Below are 21,737 nucleotides of genomic sequence, written 5' to 3'. Positions count from 1 at the left end.
AGGGCTTGGATGTTTAAGACCTAAAAATAGCCCAAATAAGCAAGCAAATATGACCTCAAGAGTAACGAACTATGACGTAAAAATTACAAAATATGACCCGAGAATGATTAATCTAAATATAGCCATTTTAAAATTAGTTATAAATTGAAACGGCAATTCCTTTGATACATATTTGTTAACTAAATTCTTTATTCTTACTTTCATATTCATTTTCTGAATATGCATGTTTAGCAGTTATTCACAGTCTACTGTCTTCGATTCACTTATCAAACATTTGTGAATACATACCTATAAAGCACTAAGTTCGCTAAGATTATCAGGTCACACAAAATTTTAAAAGTCAAAACATGTTTCCACCCTTCATTGGTGGTTTGAAATACGAGAAAACTAGAAATCAATCTTTTTAAAAAAATATTTTGGAACGTTTATGCCCATGTTACATTACTATTACTCAAATGTGTTGAAGTTTAAATTGAGCACCACGAAACGAATTAAGTAGATGTCTTCCGATACATTACGGTAGGGCGGCAGGGCAAACAGTGCAAATTCACATAACTTTTTCATTCTTCTCCGCGGGTGATAGTGAAGTGTATGACAAGATTCATCTTCAAAGCATCAGGCGCGAAAGACCTCCGATTATCACGTAACACATTAGTGCTTATTTGAATAATATGAAATCACTGTTGTCGAGTATGCACTTTTCTTGAAATGTACTAGTACCTTCAGATTATCATGTATCTTGTACACACAGCGAAAACCGTCACTTCGATTAAGCACGTTTTGAAGTTTCCGTTTTACATTGACGCCAACTATTCCACGTGGCTGTTGTGCTGAAAGTTCAACACTTCTCACAATTTCAATAATTCCATGAATTTCTAAGCTAGCAGTTTCTAAACGAGTAATTGCACTCGATATAATTCCAAATTTCGACTTAATATACGTCAGGCTTTCTGACAAACTTTTGGAAAACAATTTCTGAACAATCTTGATAGAAGAGGCAGGATATTGCACTTGTATTAACTACATATTAGCTGCCTCTGTGGATCAGCGGTAGAGTGTCGGCCTCCGGATCCCAAGATAGCGGGTTCAAACCCGGCAGAGGTAGTCGGATTTTTGAAGGGCGGAAAAAAGTCCATTCGACACTCCATGTCGTACGATGTCGGCATGTAAAAGATCTCTGGTGACACATTTGGTGTTTACCCGACAAAATTCATTAAATCTCAGCCATAGACGCCCAAGAGAGTTTCGGTTTACTCGGTCTGCCATCTAGTGGGGGCTTAGAGTAAAACGGAACGTCGAAATTGACGAGCAGACAGCCAGATGGCGTCAAATTGAAATGTCTGCACACGGTAGCTGAGGCCATACGATTATTATTATTATTATTAACTACATATTATGTTATCCGGAAAAGCAGTTTTGTGAATACTAGTTCTCATTCGGAAAGTTGACGATTTTGCACAGCTACAGCTGTCGCCAAGCCATCGAAATATGACGAAATATGACGTCTCTACGAAAAAAGCTCAAAATATGACCTTATGACAAAAAATAGCCAAAATATGCATTTATATGACAAATAAAAATCGCTTAATTGTGACGATAATCGCCTAATTTGCACCAAAATCGAATCAGGGAAGGAAATAGAGACAAAGGAAAAATATGACTTATCCTAAACTTCCGATCCCTAGTTATGAGGTAACAGCGTTCAGTCTGCAAACTTTTGTGAATTGACTAAACGCCTCCACAATCCTCCTATTTGTAAATAGCTCTGTGGCCTCGTTTAGTCCCGTACCTCTTATTTTTAAGTCATTAGAAACCGAATGTAACCACTGTCATCTTTGTCTCCCTCTACTACGCTTACCCTCCATGATTAAGTCAATTATTATCCTAGGTAACCTGCCCTCATCAGTTCTACTCACATCACCCCACCAACCAAGCCGATTTATGCGTACAACCCCATCCATCGAGTTCATTCCTAACTTAGCCTTTATCTACTCATTCCGAGTACCCTCAAGACATTCTTCCCACATGTTCGTACCAGCAATCATTATTCTCGCTACTTCCATGTCTGTTACTTCTAACCTATGAATAAGATATCCTGAGTCCAGCCAGCTTCCACTGAAAATAGACAGGTGTAAAGATACGTAGTTTCGTCCGGGAGCTGACTTCTTTCTTACAGCATACTACTGATCGTAACTGCGAGCTCAATGCATTAGCTTTGTTACTTCTTGATTCAATATAATTTACAAGGGGGCATTCCCTACTCGTCAATACCGATTTCGCTCAAATTTATAAAACATATAGGACTTGGCTAGAAATGAAAGTACCCGAAGTGGGAACTCCAGATGGCTAAGCGTAAAGAAAATAAAAATAAAAAAATTGACGCAGCTCTCGCACCGTATAAGCCACTTACGTTAGGGCGGACGCCGAGCAGTAGTTGGCGTAGCGGTAAGAGCTCGGACTAGTAATTCGATGGTCGTGGGTTCAACTCCCCGTGTGGTAAGTGTCCTTTTTTCCCCCCTCTCAACTTTTATATTATTCATTTTCCAATTAAGCAAAGAGGTGAATAATTCATTTTGATTTCTTTATTTATACGCAAAAGGCACAGAAAAGGTAAAAAATTGGGAAAATCTATTGTTTGTGTACAGCCGCCACGAGCAACCTTCACTTGTCAGGTGAAAACGAATCTTACAGCGAAACGACTATTCACGTTTATGGCGCATTCCCCACGGAGGGGAGATAGCCAATAAAGGACAAAAAAGAAGAATTTCTGTCTGAACACGTCGGGAAAGTTCGCAACTGCAAAATTTTCTACAGTTATGCGCTCATTAGAAAATAACGTCCCATATGCCTTTTGAAAATAAATAAATAAATAAATACATAAATAAATAAATAAATAAATAAATAAATAAATAAAATAAATAAATAAATAAATAAATAAACAAATAAATAAATAAATAAATAAATAAATAAATAAATAAATAATATAAAATTTGAGAGGGGAAAAAGAAACAAGACTCCACACGGGGAGTCGAGCCCACGACCATCGAATTACCAGTCCGAGCTCTTACCGCTACGCCAACTACTGCTTGGCGTGCGTGCTAACGTAAGTGGCTTATACGGTGCGAGAGCTGCGTCAACATTTTTTTTTTATACGCTTGGCCATCTGGAGTTCCCACTTCGGGTACTTTCATTTCTAGCCAAGCCCTGCATGTTTTATAAATTTGAGCGAAATCGGCTGTGACGAGTAGGGAATGCCCCCTTGTTAGTATAATACCATCCTGGGAGAATACACGTCATCATAAATACCTGGAATGAACTAACTGTCCCAGTTTTATGTTCCCAACCTGACATACAGTTCTCTTAGTATTCCTCCCTACTGACATCACTTTAGTCCTGGAAATGCTAATTTTCATAACATACTCATTCCACCTATTTTCAAGTTCCAAGATATTAGATTGAAGGCTTTCAGCACAATCTGTCATTAAGACCACGTCGTCGGCATACGCCAAACTACTTACTACATTTCCACCTGACTGAATCCCTCCATGCCAATTTCTATTTTTCAGCAGATGTTCCATGTAAACTATGAACAACAAAAGTGAAAGATTATAATATTGTCTAATCCCTGTAAGTACCATAAACCAAAAACGGATTCTACCAACAATTCTCACCGTAGCCCGATTGTCAACATAAAATGTGTTTGATTGCTTTTAATTGTCTGCCCTTAATCCTGTAATCCCTCAGTACGAATAACATATTTTCCCTCGGTATTCATGGCATATCACTTCTCTAGATTTATGAATTATAAACATAAATGTCTATTCCTCTCGTAATATTTTTACTTACCTGGCGCATACTGAAAATCTGATCCTGACAACCCCTCTGTAGTCTGAAACCACACTGGTTTTCATCCAACTTACTCTCGACCATTGATCGCACCCTCCCTTCCAAAAGCCAGTAAACACCTTGCTGGTCCATTGATCTATGGAATACCTGAATACTTGTTGCAATCCTTCCTATTCATTTGTTTATAGTTAGATGCAATTACTGCTTTCGTCGTATCGGAAGGTACCTTACTATCATTTCATGCTAATCTTATTACTCGGTGAAGCCATTTCATCCCTTCCTTCCCATTACATTTCAGCATTTCAGGTCTAAGTAATCTATTCCTGCAATGTTTTGACAGTTGAATTTACTAACCATCCTTTCTACTTCCTCAAGCGTCACTGTCCTCATCGCCATTAGATCGGCTGTGCACATCAGCAAGAAAATTTCCTTTTACACTGAGAAAATGTTCAGATAATTCCTTCCACTTGTCCAGTGATTACCTACGATCCACTATGAGTCAACTGATTTACCCTTTACACTTTTAATCCCCCCCCCCCCCCGCTCCAAGATTCTTTATTACTGTCCAGAAAGACTTCCCTGTCGCTTGACCAAGCCTTTCCAGGTTATTACCGAAATCTTCCCATGACTTCTTCTTGGATTCAACAGTTATTTGTTCCTATTTTGTTTCATTTCGGTTACGCCTTCTTTTTACGTTTACAACCTATCCTTACTTCATCATACCACCAAGATATTCGCTTTTTCCCATCTTTACATATAGTTGTTCCTAGGCATTGTCTTGCATTTTCTACTACAGTATCCCAATATACCGAGCTCGATAGCTGCAGTCGCTTAAGTGCGGCCAGTATCCAGTATTCGGGAGACAGTGGGTTCGAGCCCCACTGTCGGCAGCCCTGAAGATGGTTTTCCGTGGTTTCCCATTTTCACACCAGGCAAATGCTGGGGTTGTACCTTAATTAAGGCCACGGCCGCTTACCTCCTACTCCCAGCGCTCTCCTGTCCCATCGTCGCCGTAAGACCTATCTGTGTCGGTACGACGTAGAGCAAGTTGTAAAAAAAAAAAAAAAAAAAAAAAAAGTGTCCCTATATGCCACCCATTCTCTTTCTATGTCCTGAACTTATTGTATTTGGTTTGGAACTTTTCACTAAGCATATCCAGTACTTCTAATTTCCCCGTCACCGAGCAAGTGGCTGCGGGGTTTGAGTCACGTAGCTGTCACCTTGCATACGGGAGATAGTGGGTTCTAATCACACTGTCGGCGGCCCTGAATATGGTTTACCCTGGTTTCCCTTTTTCACACCAGACAAATGCTGGGGCTGTACCTTAATTAAGGCTACTACCCCTTCCTTTCTACTCACAGCCCATTGTCACCACAAGACTTATCTGTGTCGGTGCGACGTAAAGCACAATGTAAAAAAAAAAAAAAATGTCCTTGTCCTGGAGATTTTCTACCCTGGTTTATCTGCAGACAGATTTCACTTTCTCTATCCTAACCCAAGTGATAATTTTGCATTTTAAATTAATCCAAATTTAATAAGTGGTTCGTCAGGTACTGGTTGAGACAGGTATTTCTTGTGGACATAGCGATAATTACATGTTGTATACAGGATTTTTCAGCTAAAATATCCACCTCAAGTAACTCTTGAACCGTTGAAGATATCAACATTCGGTTTTCACTTTCAGTAATGTTAGTAAGGAGCTCATACGCGGACTTTCAGAACTTCTCCAGGATGTTAATATCTACTGAAATAACGGTATTAACTTTGTTTTTCAAATAGAACTACAGTATTTCCTACACAGGGATTTGCCCTTACAAACACAATGAATTCAGCGCCGTAATTATTATGAAAAGAGAACCCGTACTTCTCGACAACATGTAATGTATTCAAACGTGATCCGCTTCCATGGCTCAGACGGCAGCGCGCCAGCCTCTCACCACTGGATACCGTGATTCAAATCCCGGCCACTCCATGTGAGATTTGTGCTGGACAAAGCGGAGGCGAACAAGTTTTTCTCCGGGTACTCCGGTTCTCCCTGCCATCTTTCATTCCAGCAACACTCTCCATTAACATTTCACTTGTCAGTTATTTATCATTGCCCCAGAGGAGTGCGACAGGCTTCGGCAGCCGGCACATTTCCTATCCTCGCCGCTAGATGGGGCTTCATTCATTCCATTCCTGACCGTGTCGAATGACTGGAAATAGGCTGTGGATTTTCAAACGTGATCCATTTCCCAACCGGGGGCTACTCTGTTCTATTCCCCCTTAGTATGAAACATGAGCTAGCTGTTCATATACAGAATACCTTCACCTTCTTCAGACAGCTTTTTGTTCGTTCTACTGTGCCCATAAATACACCACAATAACGTGTATGATTTAACATCTTTTATAACGCTGTAGGTTAAAAGGTAAAGGAAAAGCAGATACTATATGCGACGGGTTCCTATCGGACTTCCGTTGGTCAAATCTTGTTCTTTTTTTATCCAAACGGCGTTAGGTTTGCGAAGCCTAGGGAGTCTTTTATTTTCACCGCCTTTGTGGCCGTTCTCTTTCTTTTGCTCATTCTTCGGAGAATCGAACCACTTCCTTTTTCCCTTCTGATTAGTGTTTAGAGAGAGTGATTTGCCCAGTTGTACTAGTTGTACTAATTCTTAAAATAATACTTCCACTACCACCTTTACTTTCAAACATTCAATGTAATACTAGGCATTTTCTTTTTTTATTAATGTTTCTGCTTCTTTCTCTGTCACTTTTCCCACAATTTGGAGGGGATTTGGTTGCGATCCGTGTCACGCATGTGAATTTGGCCCAGTTGTACGCCAAGATCTCCCTCCTGATACCAATCATGTATGGTTTTCGTTTGCTGTAGTGTTCGCACAAACTCATGTGGGTTTTCGGCAACGACGAGATGGGAAAGCACTAGGACTGGGAATGCAGCGGTCATGGCGTTAATTAAAGTACAACTCCAGCGTCTGGCTGGTGTGAAAATGGCAAACCACGGAGGACAGAAAATGTAAACCAACCAGCAAGGAACATCTTTCTTGAGAAAACACATCTGCTCACCTCAAACACACATATACTCACAAGCAACACTCTTCAAAACGTATGGCAATGTTACATACATCAGGAGCGTACTTAGTAATCTATTCAATAAGCTTATCTTCCAAATTAGTATGCTCCATTAAGACTGGTTTGTTACGAAGTTTGTTTCTGAACATTTAAAGACAACTGAGTTTCTCACAAAATTAAGTAAAATCATTAGTAAGTTGTCACCTTGACATCGATGGCATCCCCAAACTTGACCACGTTGAAGCCGCCATTCGGAAGGTGGACCTTGAGCGTGGCCTTGTCTAGGCGATCAGGGCTGCCCGCGGCTGGTGGAGTGCCACACCGCGCCTCAGGGTTGTTCATGCCCGAGACACCCTCATGGCTGGAACATATAAACAAAACATCCCTACATTAATTTGTTACCTATAGATTTAACGAATAGTATCAATTAATTATATGAACCCATTTTTATAAGCTGCAACGAAATTAGATGCTAAAATAATCATGGAAACAACATATCGTCTAGCCCAAAAACCTAAAACAAAAATGCATTTTTCAAACACTTAAAATACATTACAAGGTGGTCATTAAATCAGATTGTCTCCATGGATCGGAAACAGTATTTCTGAACAGGAAAGTAAAAATCGAAAACACCGAGGAAAAAAATAACACATCATAAGGAAAGTTCTAGGCCTAAAACTCCCAGGCAAACAATACATTCAGGAACAAAGAAGAAATAATGCACAGACATTAACAGCAATATTAGAACAAGCAGGTTAAAATTTTACGGACACAATGAACTCCACCTATACCTTAAGGTCACGGCCGCATCCTTCCCACCCCTAGGCCTTTCCTATCCCATCGTCGCCATAAGACCTATCTGTGTCGATGCGACGTAAAACAAACTGTAAAAAACCAAAATAGACTCACGAAACAAACAGACGAATTCTACGAATACAGGAGTAAAGCAAATATTATAAAATGGATCGACTACATAATAACGACCTTAAATGATAAGACCCACAAGACGAGATCTTTAGACTGAAAATTCACAAATGGTAAGTTTACCAAAACGACGGCAAAAGGAGGAAAAGAAGCCCACAGCAAAAGACAGAAGAAAAATACGGGTACAAAGAAATGCAACATTTCTGGAAAATACAACTCAGATACTGTAATTAGAATAGGTGAAGCGTTATCTGATCCTGTGTAATGATTAAGAGAGCGGTCCCGCAGGGCAGTAGTATTGGATCTTTATGATTTTTCTTGCGATTTTCTTTACGTCGCACCGACACAGATAGGTCTTATGGCGACGATGGGATAGGAAAGACCTAGGAGCGGGAAGGAAGTGGGCGTGGTTTTAATTAAGGTAAGCCCCAGCATTTGCCTGGTGTGAACATGGGAAACCATGGAAAACAATCTTTGGGCTGCCGACAGTGGGGTTCGAACCCACTATCTCCCGCATACAAGCTCATAGCTGCGCGCCCGTAACCGCACGGCCAACTTGCCCGGTCCTTTATGTTTTCTTATATATAAATGTAATGATGATATCAGAACGTATCTCCACACTCTCCTTCAAATCAGGTAATAAAGCATGCACAATTATCAATGCACATGCACCTACAAATGACCATAACTAGAAAGAAGCCACAAGAAATTGAAGACTTCTGGGAAGACACGGAAGAAGTAACCAACAACGTACCAGAAAGACATGTGAAAATTTTCATGGGAGACTTCAATGCGCAATTAGGTAAGAAAAGAAAACACAAACAAATAACAGCCCCGTACTCGGCACACATTCGCACAAACAAAAATGGGGTACACCTCATAAAATATTGTCAAAATGTTAACCTCAAAATCATGTCAACGCAATTTTGCCAAGACGAAAACTTACAACATGGAAAGCACCCAACACTGTGTGGGAAGAATTCCAGATTGATCATATGGCCATCTCTAAGAAAAATACGGGGGAAATTTTAAATGTCAGAACGCGTAAAGGATTCTTCGAGTCTAATCATTGTTTACTACAAGTTAAGATTAGGCCAATCCCAAGACAGAAAAGGACAGCGCAAAACAAAATAGTCAAAACTGATCCTGAATACTTGAAGATAAACAGGGATACAATTGTTGAAGATATTCATAGGCATTCAACAGACACTTGGACAAATCTTGAGAAGACAGTACAGAAGGCAATGCGCTGGGGACAACCTCCTAGAAAACGAAAACGCAGATGGTGGAACGTAATTTGTGATCAAGCCACTGAGAGAAGAAAACAAGCATGGGAGAAGTTTAGCAGTAACAGAACATCAGAAACATGGAAGGAATTTCACTTAGTTCAGAAATAATCATCGAAGGAAATCAGAAGAGGAAAACGAGCATACGACAATAACAGGGTAAAAGAAACTGAGGGAGATTTCAAGAGAAATAACACAAAAAATTATTACAAAACTTTCAAAGAAAATATTAAAGGCTATCAACCTTCTAGCCTCTGCTTCCGAAGAACAGATGGATCCCTGGAAACAAACACGAAAGAAAACTGTAAAATTCTCAAACATTACTTTAGTAAACTTTTTAATTTCAAGAAACCCATAGAAAAACTAACATTAAAAACTACATCCAACCCCGATTCTAATCCACCCACAATAGAAGAGATAGAGGAAATCATAAAACAAATGAAAAATAACGAGAGCAGCAGGAGAGGATGGTATTATCGCCGAGATCTGGAAGCTCCAAGATGAAAACATCACCAAAAAAATCCAGAAGATCACAGAAATTTGGGTCACAGAGAATATGTCAGAGGAATGGAAATGAACATTTGTGGGTTTTATAAAAGCGTACGACTCCATAGACAGACGCTCTTTGACGTACTGGAAGAATATGGCTTCGATAGAAAAACCAGAGCACTTATACGACACACGCTTATAGGCACTCCAAGATCAAGATCATGGGAGAAATTTCGGAACCCTTCCAGATACACACAGGTGTCCGACTAAGAGACGGGCTCTCACCAATCAAGCAGTGGGAGGAACAAGTTAAAGGAATACAGCTGGGAAGAACACGTGAAACAAAAACCATCATAAAATGTCCGGCATTTGCAGATGACATAACCATACTCAGCAATAATACACAGGAGGCAAAGGAAGCACTGGAACGCTTGCATGAAATAGCTGCCAAAACAGGTCTACAGATATCTTACGAGAAGACCCAATACATGGAACGACAGAACAACGATGTGCACAGCATGCATACTGTATATGGATCCGTAAAAAGAGTCGAAACATTTAAATATTTAGGGAATACATACAATAGGAGAATCAAACAAGGCGTCTAAGAACGGAAAAATTCCAGAAAGAATACAAACTCTCATGGTCACATTATAATAAGAAAAGCATATCAAGGCAGGCCAAACATAGACACTACAAAACAGTCGTATTACCAGAAGCATTGTATGCGCGAGAAACGACCACAATTGGAGCATCGGGCATCGTAGAGACAGAAAAAATAGAACGTAAAATTCTCAGAAAAATATTTGGACCAATACACAGAGACGGCATATGGATGAAACGACCTACCGAAGTGCTGTACCAGCACATTGACAGACTCACAGACATGGTCAGGAAACGCAGACTAACTTTGTATGGGCATATACAGAGAATGGACAACAACAGACTTAAGAAAATCTCTGATGTCGTAAACAGTTCAAGCAAGAAAACAAACCGGTACCATGAAACAGAGGAAGACTTAAGGCAGGTGGAGATCAACCGGTAAATGATAAGAGACAGAAAATAATTCATAAACAAAATTAGGAATACCAAATTTATAGTAAATGAGAGGAAGAAGACAGGAACACTGTGGACAGAATAAAGGAAACAGGAGCACAGCCAAAGGATGAAGAAATGTTGGGAAGAGAACAGGAAGAAGGGAAAGAAATAAAAATTAGGCCATCATAAGATATTCGAGTTCAAACACTGTCCATAAGGGCAAAAATGATTTGAATGAATATACATGATATGAGTAAAGATCTGGAATCACAGATAAGGGTATTTGCGGATGATGTTATATTGTACAGAGCAGTAAATGAGTTGCAGGATGTGAGCGACAGCAGGGGGGCTTAAACAATGTAGTGAGATGGACAGCAGGCAATGGTATGATTGTACAATGATATGAAAAGTCAAGTTATAAGTTTCATCAAAAGGAAAAGTTCTCTCAGTTTTAATTATCGTGCTGATGGGGTAATAGTATCTCATGGTGAACAAAATTACCTAGGTGTTAATTTTCATAAATTTTCATAAAAACCAGAACACCTTGAAAGACTAGAGATAAGAAGTTCATATTCACAGGACACGTGCATTAATATGTTCTGAACCATTTGAACCTGCCGGCCCTCAGGTTAAAGGTCCACATCGATATCTCGGCGCATCACCACCGACTGGTAAAATGTGCCTGCGGCTGTCGTTGTCACTATAAACCGAAGATAATGGATCAGTGTAACTTGAGCAGATGTACAAAATGCCTCGCAGTCGTATGCGAGAACTGTACCGTCAAATGAGTGAGTTTGAAAGAGGGCGTATTATTGGCATGAGAGAACGTGATGCATCCCTCCGGGAAATTGCTGCTCGTATCGGATGAACTGTGTCGGCAGTGCAACGGGTGTGTACAAAATGGTTCACAAAAGGCCATACAACACGACGAGATGGGTCTGGTCGCACCATCCAGACCCCCCTCCCCCCGAGAAGATAAACACCTCATCCGAATGGCATTGCAGGACAGATCTGCGTCCTCCTCGGCTCTGGCGCAACACTGGAACAGTGTAACATATCGTACACTATCAGGAGTGACAGTCCGCCGCCGTTTATTACGGTCTGGGTTACCGGCGCGTCGTCCACTTCTCCGTCTACTTTAGACTAATGCGCATAAACATGCTAGACTGCAATGGTGTATGAAACGCCGTCACTGGGGACGAGCAAGGCAACAGATAGTGTTTTCGGACGAATCCAGGTTCTGTTTGTTGGAAAATGATGGCCGCAGTTTGGTTCGCCGCAAACAGGGGGAGAGGCATCACACTGACTGCATTCGCACAAGACATACAGCGCCAACTCAATGCCTTATGGTATCGGATGCTATTGAGTAAACCACAAATCACAGTTGGTGCGTGTCCAGGGCACTGTGACCAGTTTCACCTACGTGAATGACATCCTGCGACCCGTAGCCATACCCTTTCTGCACGACACTCCAGACGCCATACTTCAGCAGGACAATGCGCGACCACATGTTGCTGCACGAACACGTGCCTTCTTGTTGTCACGGGATGTCAGACTGTTGCCCTGGCCCGCCCGATCACCGGACTTGTCGCCAATAAAAATGTGTGGGATGTGGTGAAACGACGGGTGCGGCGCTGTGACCCAATGCCAACCACCAAAGATGAACTATGGAAGCAGGTGAATGCAGCATGGATGGCTATACCCCAGGACGCCATTCGCGCCTTATACGCGTCGATGGCATCGCGCATGGAACAAGCTATCAGTGTCCACTGAGGACCCAGTGCCTACTAGGCAACAGGACACATGCTGAACTTAGGTGACAAATTCTAATCGTTTCTGCAGAACATACTACGGAACATGTCCTGTGGATTTTAACTTCCTGTCTCTAGTCTTTCAAAGTGTTCTGTTTTTTTTTTTTTTATTATTTTATGAACGTGAGTGTATACGGAATGATCTTCATTGGGGTAATCATATTAACGAAGTAGTTAAGAAATTTTACAGATCTCTTCACATGGTTATGAGAGTATTTAGGGGTTGTAATAAGGATGTAAAGGAGAGGGCGTATAAGTCTCTGATAAGACAGCAGTTAGAATATAGCTTCAGTGTACGGGACCCTCACCAGGACTACGTGATACGAGAACTGGAAACAACTGAAAGGAAAGCAGCACGATTTATTCTGGGTGATATCCGACAAACGAGAAGTGTTACTGAAATGAAATGTCGTATGGCTTTTAGTGCCGGGATATCCCAGGACGGGTTCGGCTCGCCAGGTGCAGGTCTTTCCATTTGACGCCTATAGGCGACATGCGCGTCGTGATGAGGATGAAATGATGATGAAGACAACACATACACCCAGCCCCCGGGGCCATTGAAATTAACCAATTAAGGTTAAAATCCCCGACCCGGCCGGGAATCGAACCCGGGACCCTCTGAACCGAAGGCCAGTACGCTGACCGTTCAGCCAACGAGTCGGACAGTAGTGTTACTAAAATGCCGCAAACTTCGGGCTGGGAAGACTTGGGAGTAAGACGACGAGATGCTTGACTATGCGGTATGTTTCGAGCTGTCAGTGGTGAGTTGGCGTGGAATGGCATAAGTACAAGAATAAGCTTGAGTGGAGCTTTTAAAGGTAGGAAAGAGCAAAGATCATAATATGAAGATAACGTTGGAATTCAAGAGGACAGATTGGGGCAAATATTCATTTATAGGACGAGGAGTGTAAAGGATTGGAATAAATTATCAAGGGAAATGTTCGATAAATTTCCAATTCGTTGAAAGTATTTAAGAAAAAGCTAGGTAAACAATTATAAATATGAGGCAAACAACTGATAGGGAATCTGGCACCTGGGCGACAACCCCAAATTCAGATCATTGATGATAACTGATTGATTGAATTAAACGCCTCTAAGCACTTTGCGTTGTTCTAAACGGGCTTACTCGCAAATAAATAAATAAATAAATAAATAAATAAATAAATAAATAAATAAATAAATAAATAAATAAATAAATAAATAAATAAATAAATCAAATAGAAATGAAAATATCCATACTAAGCACATAACCACAAAAGAACAATTAATAAACAAGGGGAAACGCACAATTTTGAGTAACCTTCCGATTGTAATCTTAAAAAACTTGATGAAGTTTCTTAAAAAATGGTCTACAGTATATTATAACAGCAACAAAAACAGCGCTATTAAAACATCTGGTTCAATAATATCAGAAAACGGCGTATGACATTGGCACACTGTAATACTTCAGCCCAGTAGGCTCTCAAATCACACCCGTTCGTGTTTCGAAAGTATAAAATAATAGTTAGGATACAGTCATGTGAATCCAGGACGATTTTCCTATTTTAAAACAGATTCATCCAAATATCATACATAGGCCTATATCGCATAATTCCTCTGACAAGAGAAAAATGTAACGGAAACCTACGGATATTGATAAGATCTCCATAAAATGAAGAGTAAGTCACCGTTAGTAAGTAATGTAACTTCAAATTTCGCATTTCAAATTGATTATTAGCAGCTTAGTAATGCTTAAGTCAAATATTCTTCATTCTCAACACCATATGGCAAACATCAGAGTCTGAACATGTAATTCAATTTCAATGCCAAGAAAGTAAGTGGAGCATTTCTCTCCATACTGGTTTATTTCCAGTTTGTGAAGGTTTCACTTTCAATACAGTACAGATGCGCAGTGACTGGGACGCTGATTTGACAGAACAGATTCCATTACAACTGATATTCAACACTATGACATATGCATGCGAGTGTCATATTACACTAATCTACTTTCTCACAGCATATCTAATAGTGTAAGGTTACATACAGTACAGTATATCTCCACCTTCTACGTTTCACCAAGTGCTACTAACAACAGTGTTAACGAGATTAAGTTCTCCTCATCAACTATCTTAAGATACACTGGTTGTGTCATACTTTATTTGAAGGGGAGAGTTTTAACGCGCTAGTAAATCTACGAACAAAAGTCTCGCACATTTAAGCACTCCGTATACGACCGCGCTGCAAATCGTTCTCGCAATCTGAAGTATAGACAGCGAGTCCCTAACCAATTCAGCCACTCCAAAATAACTTAAACTACAAAAACTTTATTAGAAAGGCAATCTAGTTTTGAAGTTAGTTTCCATTAAATTGCCTTCCAAAATTGCAAGTATAAAACATTTTGAATAATAATAATAATAATAATAATAATAATAATAATAATAATAATAATAATAATAATAATAATAATAATAATAATAATAGGCTCAATCGTATTTGCCGAGCTGAGTAGGTCAGCCGGTGCAGCATTGGCCTTCAGGGTTTCAATCAATGAATCACCACTGATCTGCATTTAAGGCCATCGCCCAAGTGACAAATTCCATATAAATTATGTAAGCTGTTTAGGCGTTTTCAGACATGAAATTACCAGCGTTTCGCCCCAGTGTTGCAGTTTACTTAGTATGTTCTTAAATGATAACAAACAAGTTTGAAAATTATGGAACATCTCTCCCGTGGTTAAGTTATTCCAATCCCTAATTCCTACTGCTATAAACGAATATTTTGCCCAATCGAATTCTAACTTTATATTTATATTAAGATCGTTTCTACTTTTTTTAACTCCATTCAAGCTTATTCGTCTACTCTTATGAAAGCCCGGAACATAGCACTTACTCGAGGAGCTCATCTCATTACTCCCGAGCCTTCCCAGTCGAAAGTTCGCAACATTTTCATAACGTCTCTTGTTCGAAATCGCCACGAACAAACCCCGGCTCAGTTCGGTGATACCTGAAGGTGCGCTCAAATATGCAAGCCTCCTGTCCGTTTTATTGGTACATCAAAGAACACCAGCGGGACAAAATTTCGGCACCTCAGCATCTCCGAAAACCGTAAAAGTAGTTAGTCGGATGTGAAATCCCGGTGTTATTATTATTATTATTATTATTATTATTATTATTATTATTATTATTATTATTATTATTAATCGAATGGCCTCAACTAACGTGTGCAGGCATTTTTATTTTACGCCATCTACTCGGCTTGCATGCCAATTTAGACACGAGAAGATGGCGGAGAAACGTATCTCCGTTGGTTGATATATGATTTATTTAACACCAAATATGTCACCAGAGATCTCTCTCTCTTTTAAAAAAATAACTTCCTTTACGTTGCACCGGCACAGACAGGTCGTATGGCGACGATGGGATAGGAAAGGGCTAGGAGTGGGAAGGAATCGGCCCTGGTCTTAAGGCCTAGTCTGAAAATGGGAAACCACAGAAAACCATCTTCAGGACTGTCTACAGTGGGGTTCGAACCCACTATCTTCCGAATGCGAGCTCACAGCTGCGCGACCCCAACCGCACGGCCAACTCACTCAGTCAGAGATCTTTTACAAGCCGACAACGTGCGACATAGACCGGCGAATGGAACTACAAAATTTTGCGTAAAACACAATCTCTTGCAAATTATTTTATTTTTCATAAAAATATAAAGCAAAATATTTAAAATCCCATGGTACTTTATAACTTATTTAAATATAATTTCGTAACAATATACAATATATCTCATATCTAACAGATATGTTAAATATTCTAGCGACCGAGCATCTTTAAATCTGGTTCAGTCGTTTCCATTTTACATACATACATACATACATACAAGTACAGAAGAAAAAACTTATCTGATCTGATCTGCTCATTCTAGATATTATTGCTACACAAAAATCGATAGCTCTATTTGATTCTGACTAAAGTACAGACGAAAATTAAGTTGTATGTATACATAAAATGTAACGGGCGATGAACAATTTAAAAGAAAACAGTGTTCACGAGAAGAAAACGCAGAGAGAAACTGTTCGTATCTTCTGGCTCTAAAATAAAGGATTTAAATCCTGGTATGAGTACCGGAGCTATGGGTGCTCAGTTGAGGATAACCGAAAAGTAGGTTTAAATCCGATTGTCGGTCACATTAAAATAATTTCTCTCTTGCTTCCTACTTCAACGGTAGGAGGATGGTGAAACGTACCTCACACACAGGTTACGACCTCCTCCTTCTCAATTCCAGCCTCAATGAATAACAAAATCATACCAGTGTCGACATCACAGACAGGTTATGCCTATGACTTCTCGCCCATACAATGCACGGATGTCTTGACAGCCAAGTCTTCAGACAGTAAAACTAAGTAACGAAAACATATTTCAATGTTTCAAAGTTTAGTCAGTATCGGGTGATAGCATCGCTCCGGGCAGTCAAGCGGACTTAAAAGGGTATGTAGTGCTTGCCCCTCAGATGCCTCCACAACAACCAGCCAATTCAGCATCGACGAGCTGAGTGTGACCCTCGTTCCGGCGATTCACTTCGGTGAGTGTCCGGCTCCATGGCTAAATGGTTAGCGTGCTGGCCTCTGGTCACAGGGGTCCCGGGTTCGATTCCAGGCAGGGTCGGGAATTTTAACCTTAATTGGTTAATTTCGCTGGCCCGGGGGCTGGGTGTATGTGTCGTCTTCATCATCATTTCATCCTCATCACGACGCGCAGGTCACCTACGGGTGTCAAATCAAAAGACCTGCATCTGGCGAGCCGAACATGTCCTCGGACACTCCCGGCACTAAAAGCCATACGCCATTTCATTTTCACTTCGGTGAGTCAACTGCTTTAGCGCAGTTAACTAATACGTTCCGGGAGTGGGATATTCGGGTTCGCATCTTGGGTTCAGTCATATTTTCATCTCTCTATCATAGACAACACTATCATCAATCATCTCTCCAAAAGAAGTTCCTCGAACTGGTAACTTTCAGGAAAGGTGCAGTAAGCTTCCACTCTCACTTGTCTTCTTACGACCGAGTGAGTAGGCTGCGTGATACGCCGTGCAGCTGTAAGATTGCATTCGGAAGACGGGTCGTTCGACTCCCATCGTTGGCAGCCCTGAAGACAGTTTTCCTTGGTTTCCTTTGTATAGCACCCGACAAATTCTGGGGCTGTGCCTTTAATAAGGTCACACATATCTTATCTAATCATCGCCGCCAGGAATAACTGTAAATGAATTGTCCATTTTTGGGAGGTATGTTATAGTGTTCTAAGTGTTCATTTCGTGTTTCGACTGACTGAAAAGCATTTAAGTTCTAATAACAATCACATAACATATTTTAAGAGGGAAACGTGGAGCCTGCGCTGTACACCTGTTAGGAGTGTCTCAGTGGAATGCTCACAATAGGTGGAGCCACCTACACCACAGTGTTTAAATGAGGAGTGCCTCGACATGCATTTAACACGGTGTCTGCCTAGCACACGAACTTAGGCAATTTCTGAAATGGAGTATATACCTATATAAGTAAGTAAAATGGCTTTCTAACGGGGAGTTTCATTACGGTTGTCCAATGTGTTTGGCTCCATGACTGAATGGTACTGGCCTTCGGTTCAAAGGCTCAAAGTTCGATTCTCGGTTGGGCTGGAGATTTTAACTGCGTATGACTCTTGAACTAGGTACTCCTGTTCATTCCTTAATCTACACATCACCAATCACGAAAGAAAAATGCTACAGTGAATACACAGGGATGGCGTCAGAAAGTGGACAATATCCACAACAAATGTCGACCTCAATAAATTGGAAAAAGAATAATGAAGAATAAAGTACAATGCAACATGTATTAATAAATGATCGCAAGATGATGATCACAGCACTGAACAACGGTATTTAAAAAAAGAGAATGGTTAAATCCCCAGTCATGGTAGACTCCAGTGGAGACTTAGGAAGTCATATTCCTCCGAGTTTCTCAGAAATGGTGTAACCGAGTCTGGACAATGGTCTCCAATGAACATTCTTAGAATGGTATGGGTTAATTGTGCTGACAATCCATGCATATTGTTGCAGTTAGGAATAATTTATCAAAGTTAGAAATCATTTTGAAGTTAAAAGATACCTATGCCGTTAAAGTTTGCAGGACCTCTAGAAACCGAGTAACGACTACTGATGATTAAAAAAAACCATTTTCTTGTTAAACTTTTATGTAGTTTAAGGCTACTTGAATTCCCACAACATTATATTAGCTATCATACTAATATTCAATGGTGGTTTCTAATTTGAAAGATAATTTGTATTTTCTAACAATCTAAATCCTCCAGATTCCCGTAACATATGTCCGAAAAGATACGATTGCATCCAGCGCCGAAATTTGAACTGATACACTTGGTGTTTCCGTAAGAGCGTCCAAAAATTTAACAGGACACAGAAAATGCTCCACTGAACAATTTGAGGTAGGAACCTGGGGTACTAATTACATCAGATACACAAAACGTCTTCAATGTTTCCGATTTACACCACATTTTGCCTGCAGCGCTTAACGGCAAACCGTTGCCTACGAGATATACAAGGCCGGGACATAGCACAAGGCTGATTCTAGCCATAACCAAGAATGTGGTTGCGTGTAATAAGAGAGGGCCAAGAGCCTTAACTTTGCCACCTGTAAACGCATACATAAATAATACATTCAAACACTATTCATCAAGTGGGGCTTCCAGATATGAAAGCAACCATGGCTGTTTCCTGTTAACGAGTAGGTGAGGACAATGACAGGAAAAGTATGTGTAATGGAGAAAACTGATCAAACTAACAACGACCAAGTTGGGTGAAAAAGTGAGCATGAACAGGCCATGAGGTGTGATCCCGGGTAGGAATAGTTTACTCGTAAGAAAAAGCTAGTGTCAGAAAAGGCTGCAGCCAGGCTGAGTAGCCCAAACAGCAGAACGTTGGCTTTCTCAGCCCAGTTGGCGATTCAAACCTGGTTTAATCCAGTGCTCAAATACCCTAGATTCTTGTCATATTTACCGCATTTAAAAATCTCCTCAGGAATCATTATTATTTCGCTTTCGCCGACTGAGGCCACGTTAATTTGAATTCAGCTTCATCTGTTTCTGGGCTTTAATGCTCTTCTAGTACCCTTCATTCTTTCACTCTGCAATGTCCTCATTTCTTCTGTCCAGGGCGCTTGGGTACGGGAACTAAATGTTTCCTGAAACCTCTTGGTGGCCTTGATCCTCTACTAGTAAGTATCTCTGCTGCTGATTCCCGTTCCTTTAATTCCGATTTCTTCCAGGTCCTTCTTCACCTCATGATACCAGCGTACCGTAGTAGTCCTGATCTCAAAAAATCTTATCTGTCTGGTCAAGTCTTCCCGCGTTCATTCTGTACATATGTCCAAAGAACGTGGCTCTCTTCTTCCGGATGGTATCTGAGATCTTTTCCATTTTGAGATATTCTTGGTTTCCTTTCTATCTGTATGATTCATGCTCTGTTCTTTGGGATTCCAGTATTATCCTCAAAATATTTCTCACAACCTGTTCGAACTTCTTGATCAATCCTGTTTTATCACGCTCAAACATTCAGTTGCATATAAAGCCTCCGGGTGGATCACTGTCTGGTAGTGTCTGAGTTTTGCATTGATCGAGATATTATTCTTGTTGTACGTGTTCATAGTTTATAAGCCAAGTTCATCTTGTTGATTCTCGATAACAGTGCCCCTCTTTCTGACAGGTTATTGTCTATCCATTTTCCCAGATATTTGAATTTCTCCACTTTTTGAATCCATCTGGGTGCTGTTTCGAGGTTGATCATGTATTGTGTCTTCTCGAAGGAGATCCGTAGGTATGCCTTACTTGCTTTAACATTATTATTATTATTATTATTATTATTATTATTATTATTATTATTATTATTATTATTATTATTATTATTATTATTACATACCGATCGTTGAAGAGTATTCATGAGGTGCTTCTTTGTTTAAAAGCTAGCTTAGTTCATTAATTTGAATTAACAGGATATTAGCATCGAGGTTATCATCAAAACTCCCCGGATCAACATCAGAGACGGAATATAGTGTTAAGATTTGTGAAAGTATGAGTGAATTGCCCCCCTCTTAGAGGTGGTCCGTGACTTGTACCTTAGAGCATCCTCGGGGTATGGAATGGCGAGTCGGAGGCAAAGAGCGCGCAGTGAATGAATACCGTGGGCTGGTGAAGGTCGTCCAGTCCGGTCTACAGCACATGAATGGCAGAGTGGGGCACCACAACATTCTCCACTTCGGCCCATCCCATCAGCTGCTGCTTCAATGGGAGGTGGCATCGAGGAAGACAAAACATGTAGTGGCCTTGCAGGATCCAGTGGTACATCCACCCTTTAAGGAAGGATGTGAGCGAGGTGCGCAACTTTCCTTACGGTTTTAAGGATTTCAAACTGAATCTGAAATTCCTGTCATTCAGTTTTCTTGAACAGTTCATTCAATTCAACCAGCCTTGTGACTGGTTAGTTCAGTTCAATCTTCGGCTATCTTGTTATATAGTATTCTCTACCTTTGAACACAGGATGGGCGTTTATAGAGCACAAGAGTGAAGTGAAGCGGAAAACTGCTAGCGTTATGTAAATCAAACGTACACTATTCTACTTGAGAGTGAATTGTTCTCTGAAATATAATTATAGAATTTTATATTTGAGTTTCACTGATTTTTATCTTATATATTAAGATGATTGGCCATTATTGTTTTAAGCCAGGCTAAATTATGCCTTTTGTATCAAACCTGAAGAGTCAACAGTAAAATAAATTTTGTGGGGTTTAGGATATCGAGCAAGACGGCTTAATGTCATATCGTCCCTGCTCTGGCAAACTAACGAATCTGCAAATTGTCAAAGGTTAGGAGAGCTAAAAGAAGTTGTGATTACTCATGTCAAATCAATGTTTATATTTAATTATTGGTTTTATGTGTTAGGCATACAGAACGAGCTGCAGATGTGAGACTTTGTCAGAGGGTAGACAATATATAAATAACAAAATCTAGACCAGAACTTCCGAACTACAGATTCCTTAGTTTGTCAGTTTCGCTAGTTTGCCAGAGTGGGGACGATATGGGAACCTCAAATATTCGATTGGGCAGTATTTGTTCCTCTCTGCAAACTTATGCATTGATTCTCAATTTCGAACTTCCCTTTTATCAGTGCGCTGAACAATAACTATGCCTTTGAAATACTGTACACTACAAGACTGATTTTGAAACATATATCGTAGTTCTATTATAAAGATAGACAGCGA

General features: G+C 40.3%; 1 protein-coding gene across 8 annotated transcripts in view; it reads right to left on the bottom strand.

The window, feature by feature from the left end:
* Fak (protein tyrosine kinase 2 Fak) overlaps positions 1-21,737 on the bottom strand; it is a 795,737-nt gene that overhangs the window by 189,133 nt on the left and 584,867 nt on the right. For all 8 annotated transcript variants that reach the window (XM_067143295.2, XM_068226723.1, XM_067143301.2 and 5 more), the window contains one exon: positions 7,120-7,276. In XM_067143295.2, the coding sequence (XP_066999396.2) occupies positions 7,120-7,276 (157 nt within the window). The remainder of the gene's footprint in view (positions 1-7,119; positions 7,277-21,737) is intronic.

The sequence above is a fragment of the Anabrus simplex genome, chromosome 3 (genome assembly GCF_040414725.1).
Source record: "Anabrus simplex isolate iqAnaSimp1 chromosome 3, ASM4041472v1, whole genome shotgun sequence".
Lineage (NCBI taxonomy): Eukaryota > Metazoa > Arthropoda > Insecta > Orthoptera > Tettigoniidae > Anabrus > Anabrus simplex.
Note: the sequence above shows the minus strand (reverse complement) of the source record. Positions and strands in the feature narration are given on the sequence as shown.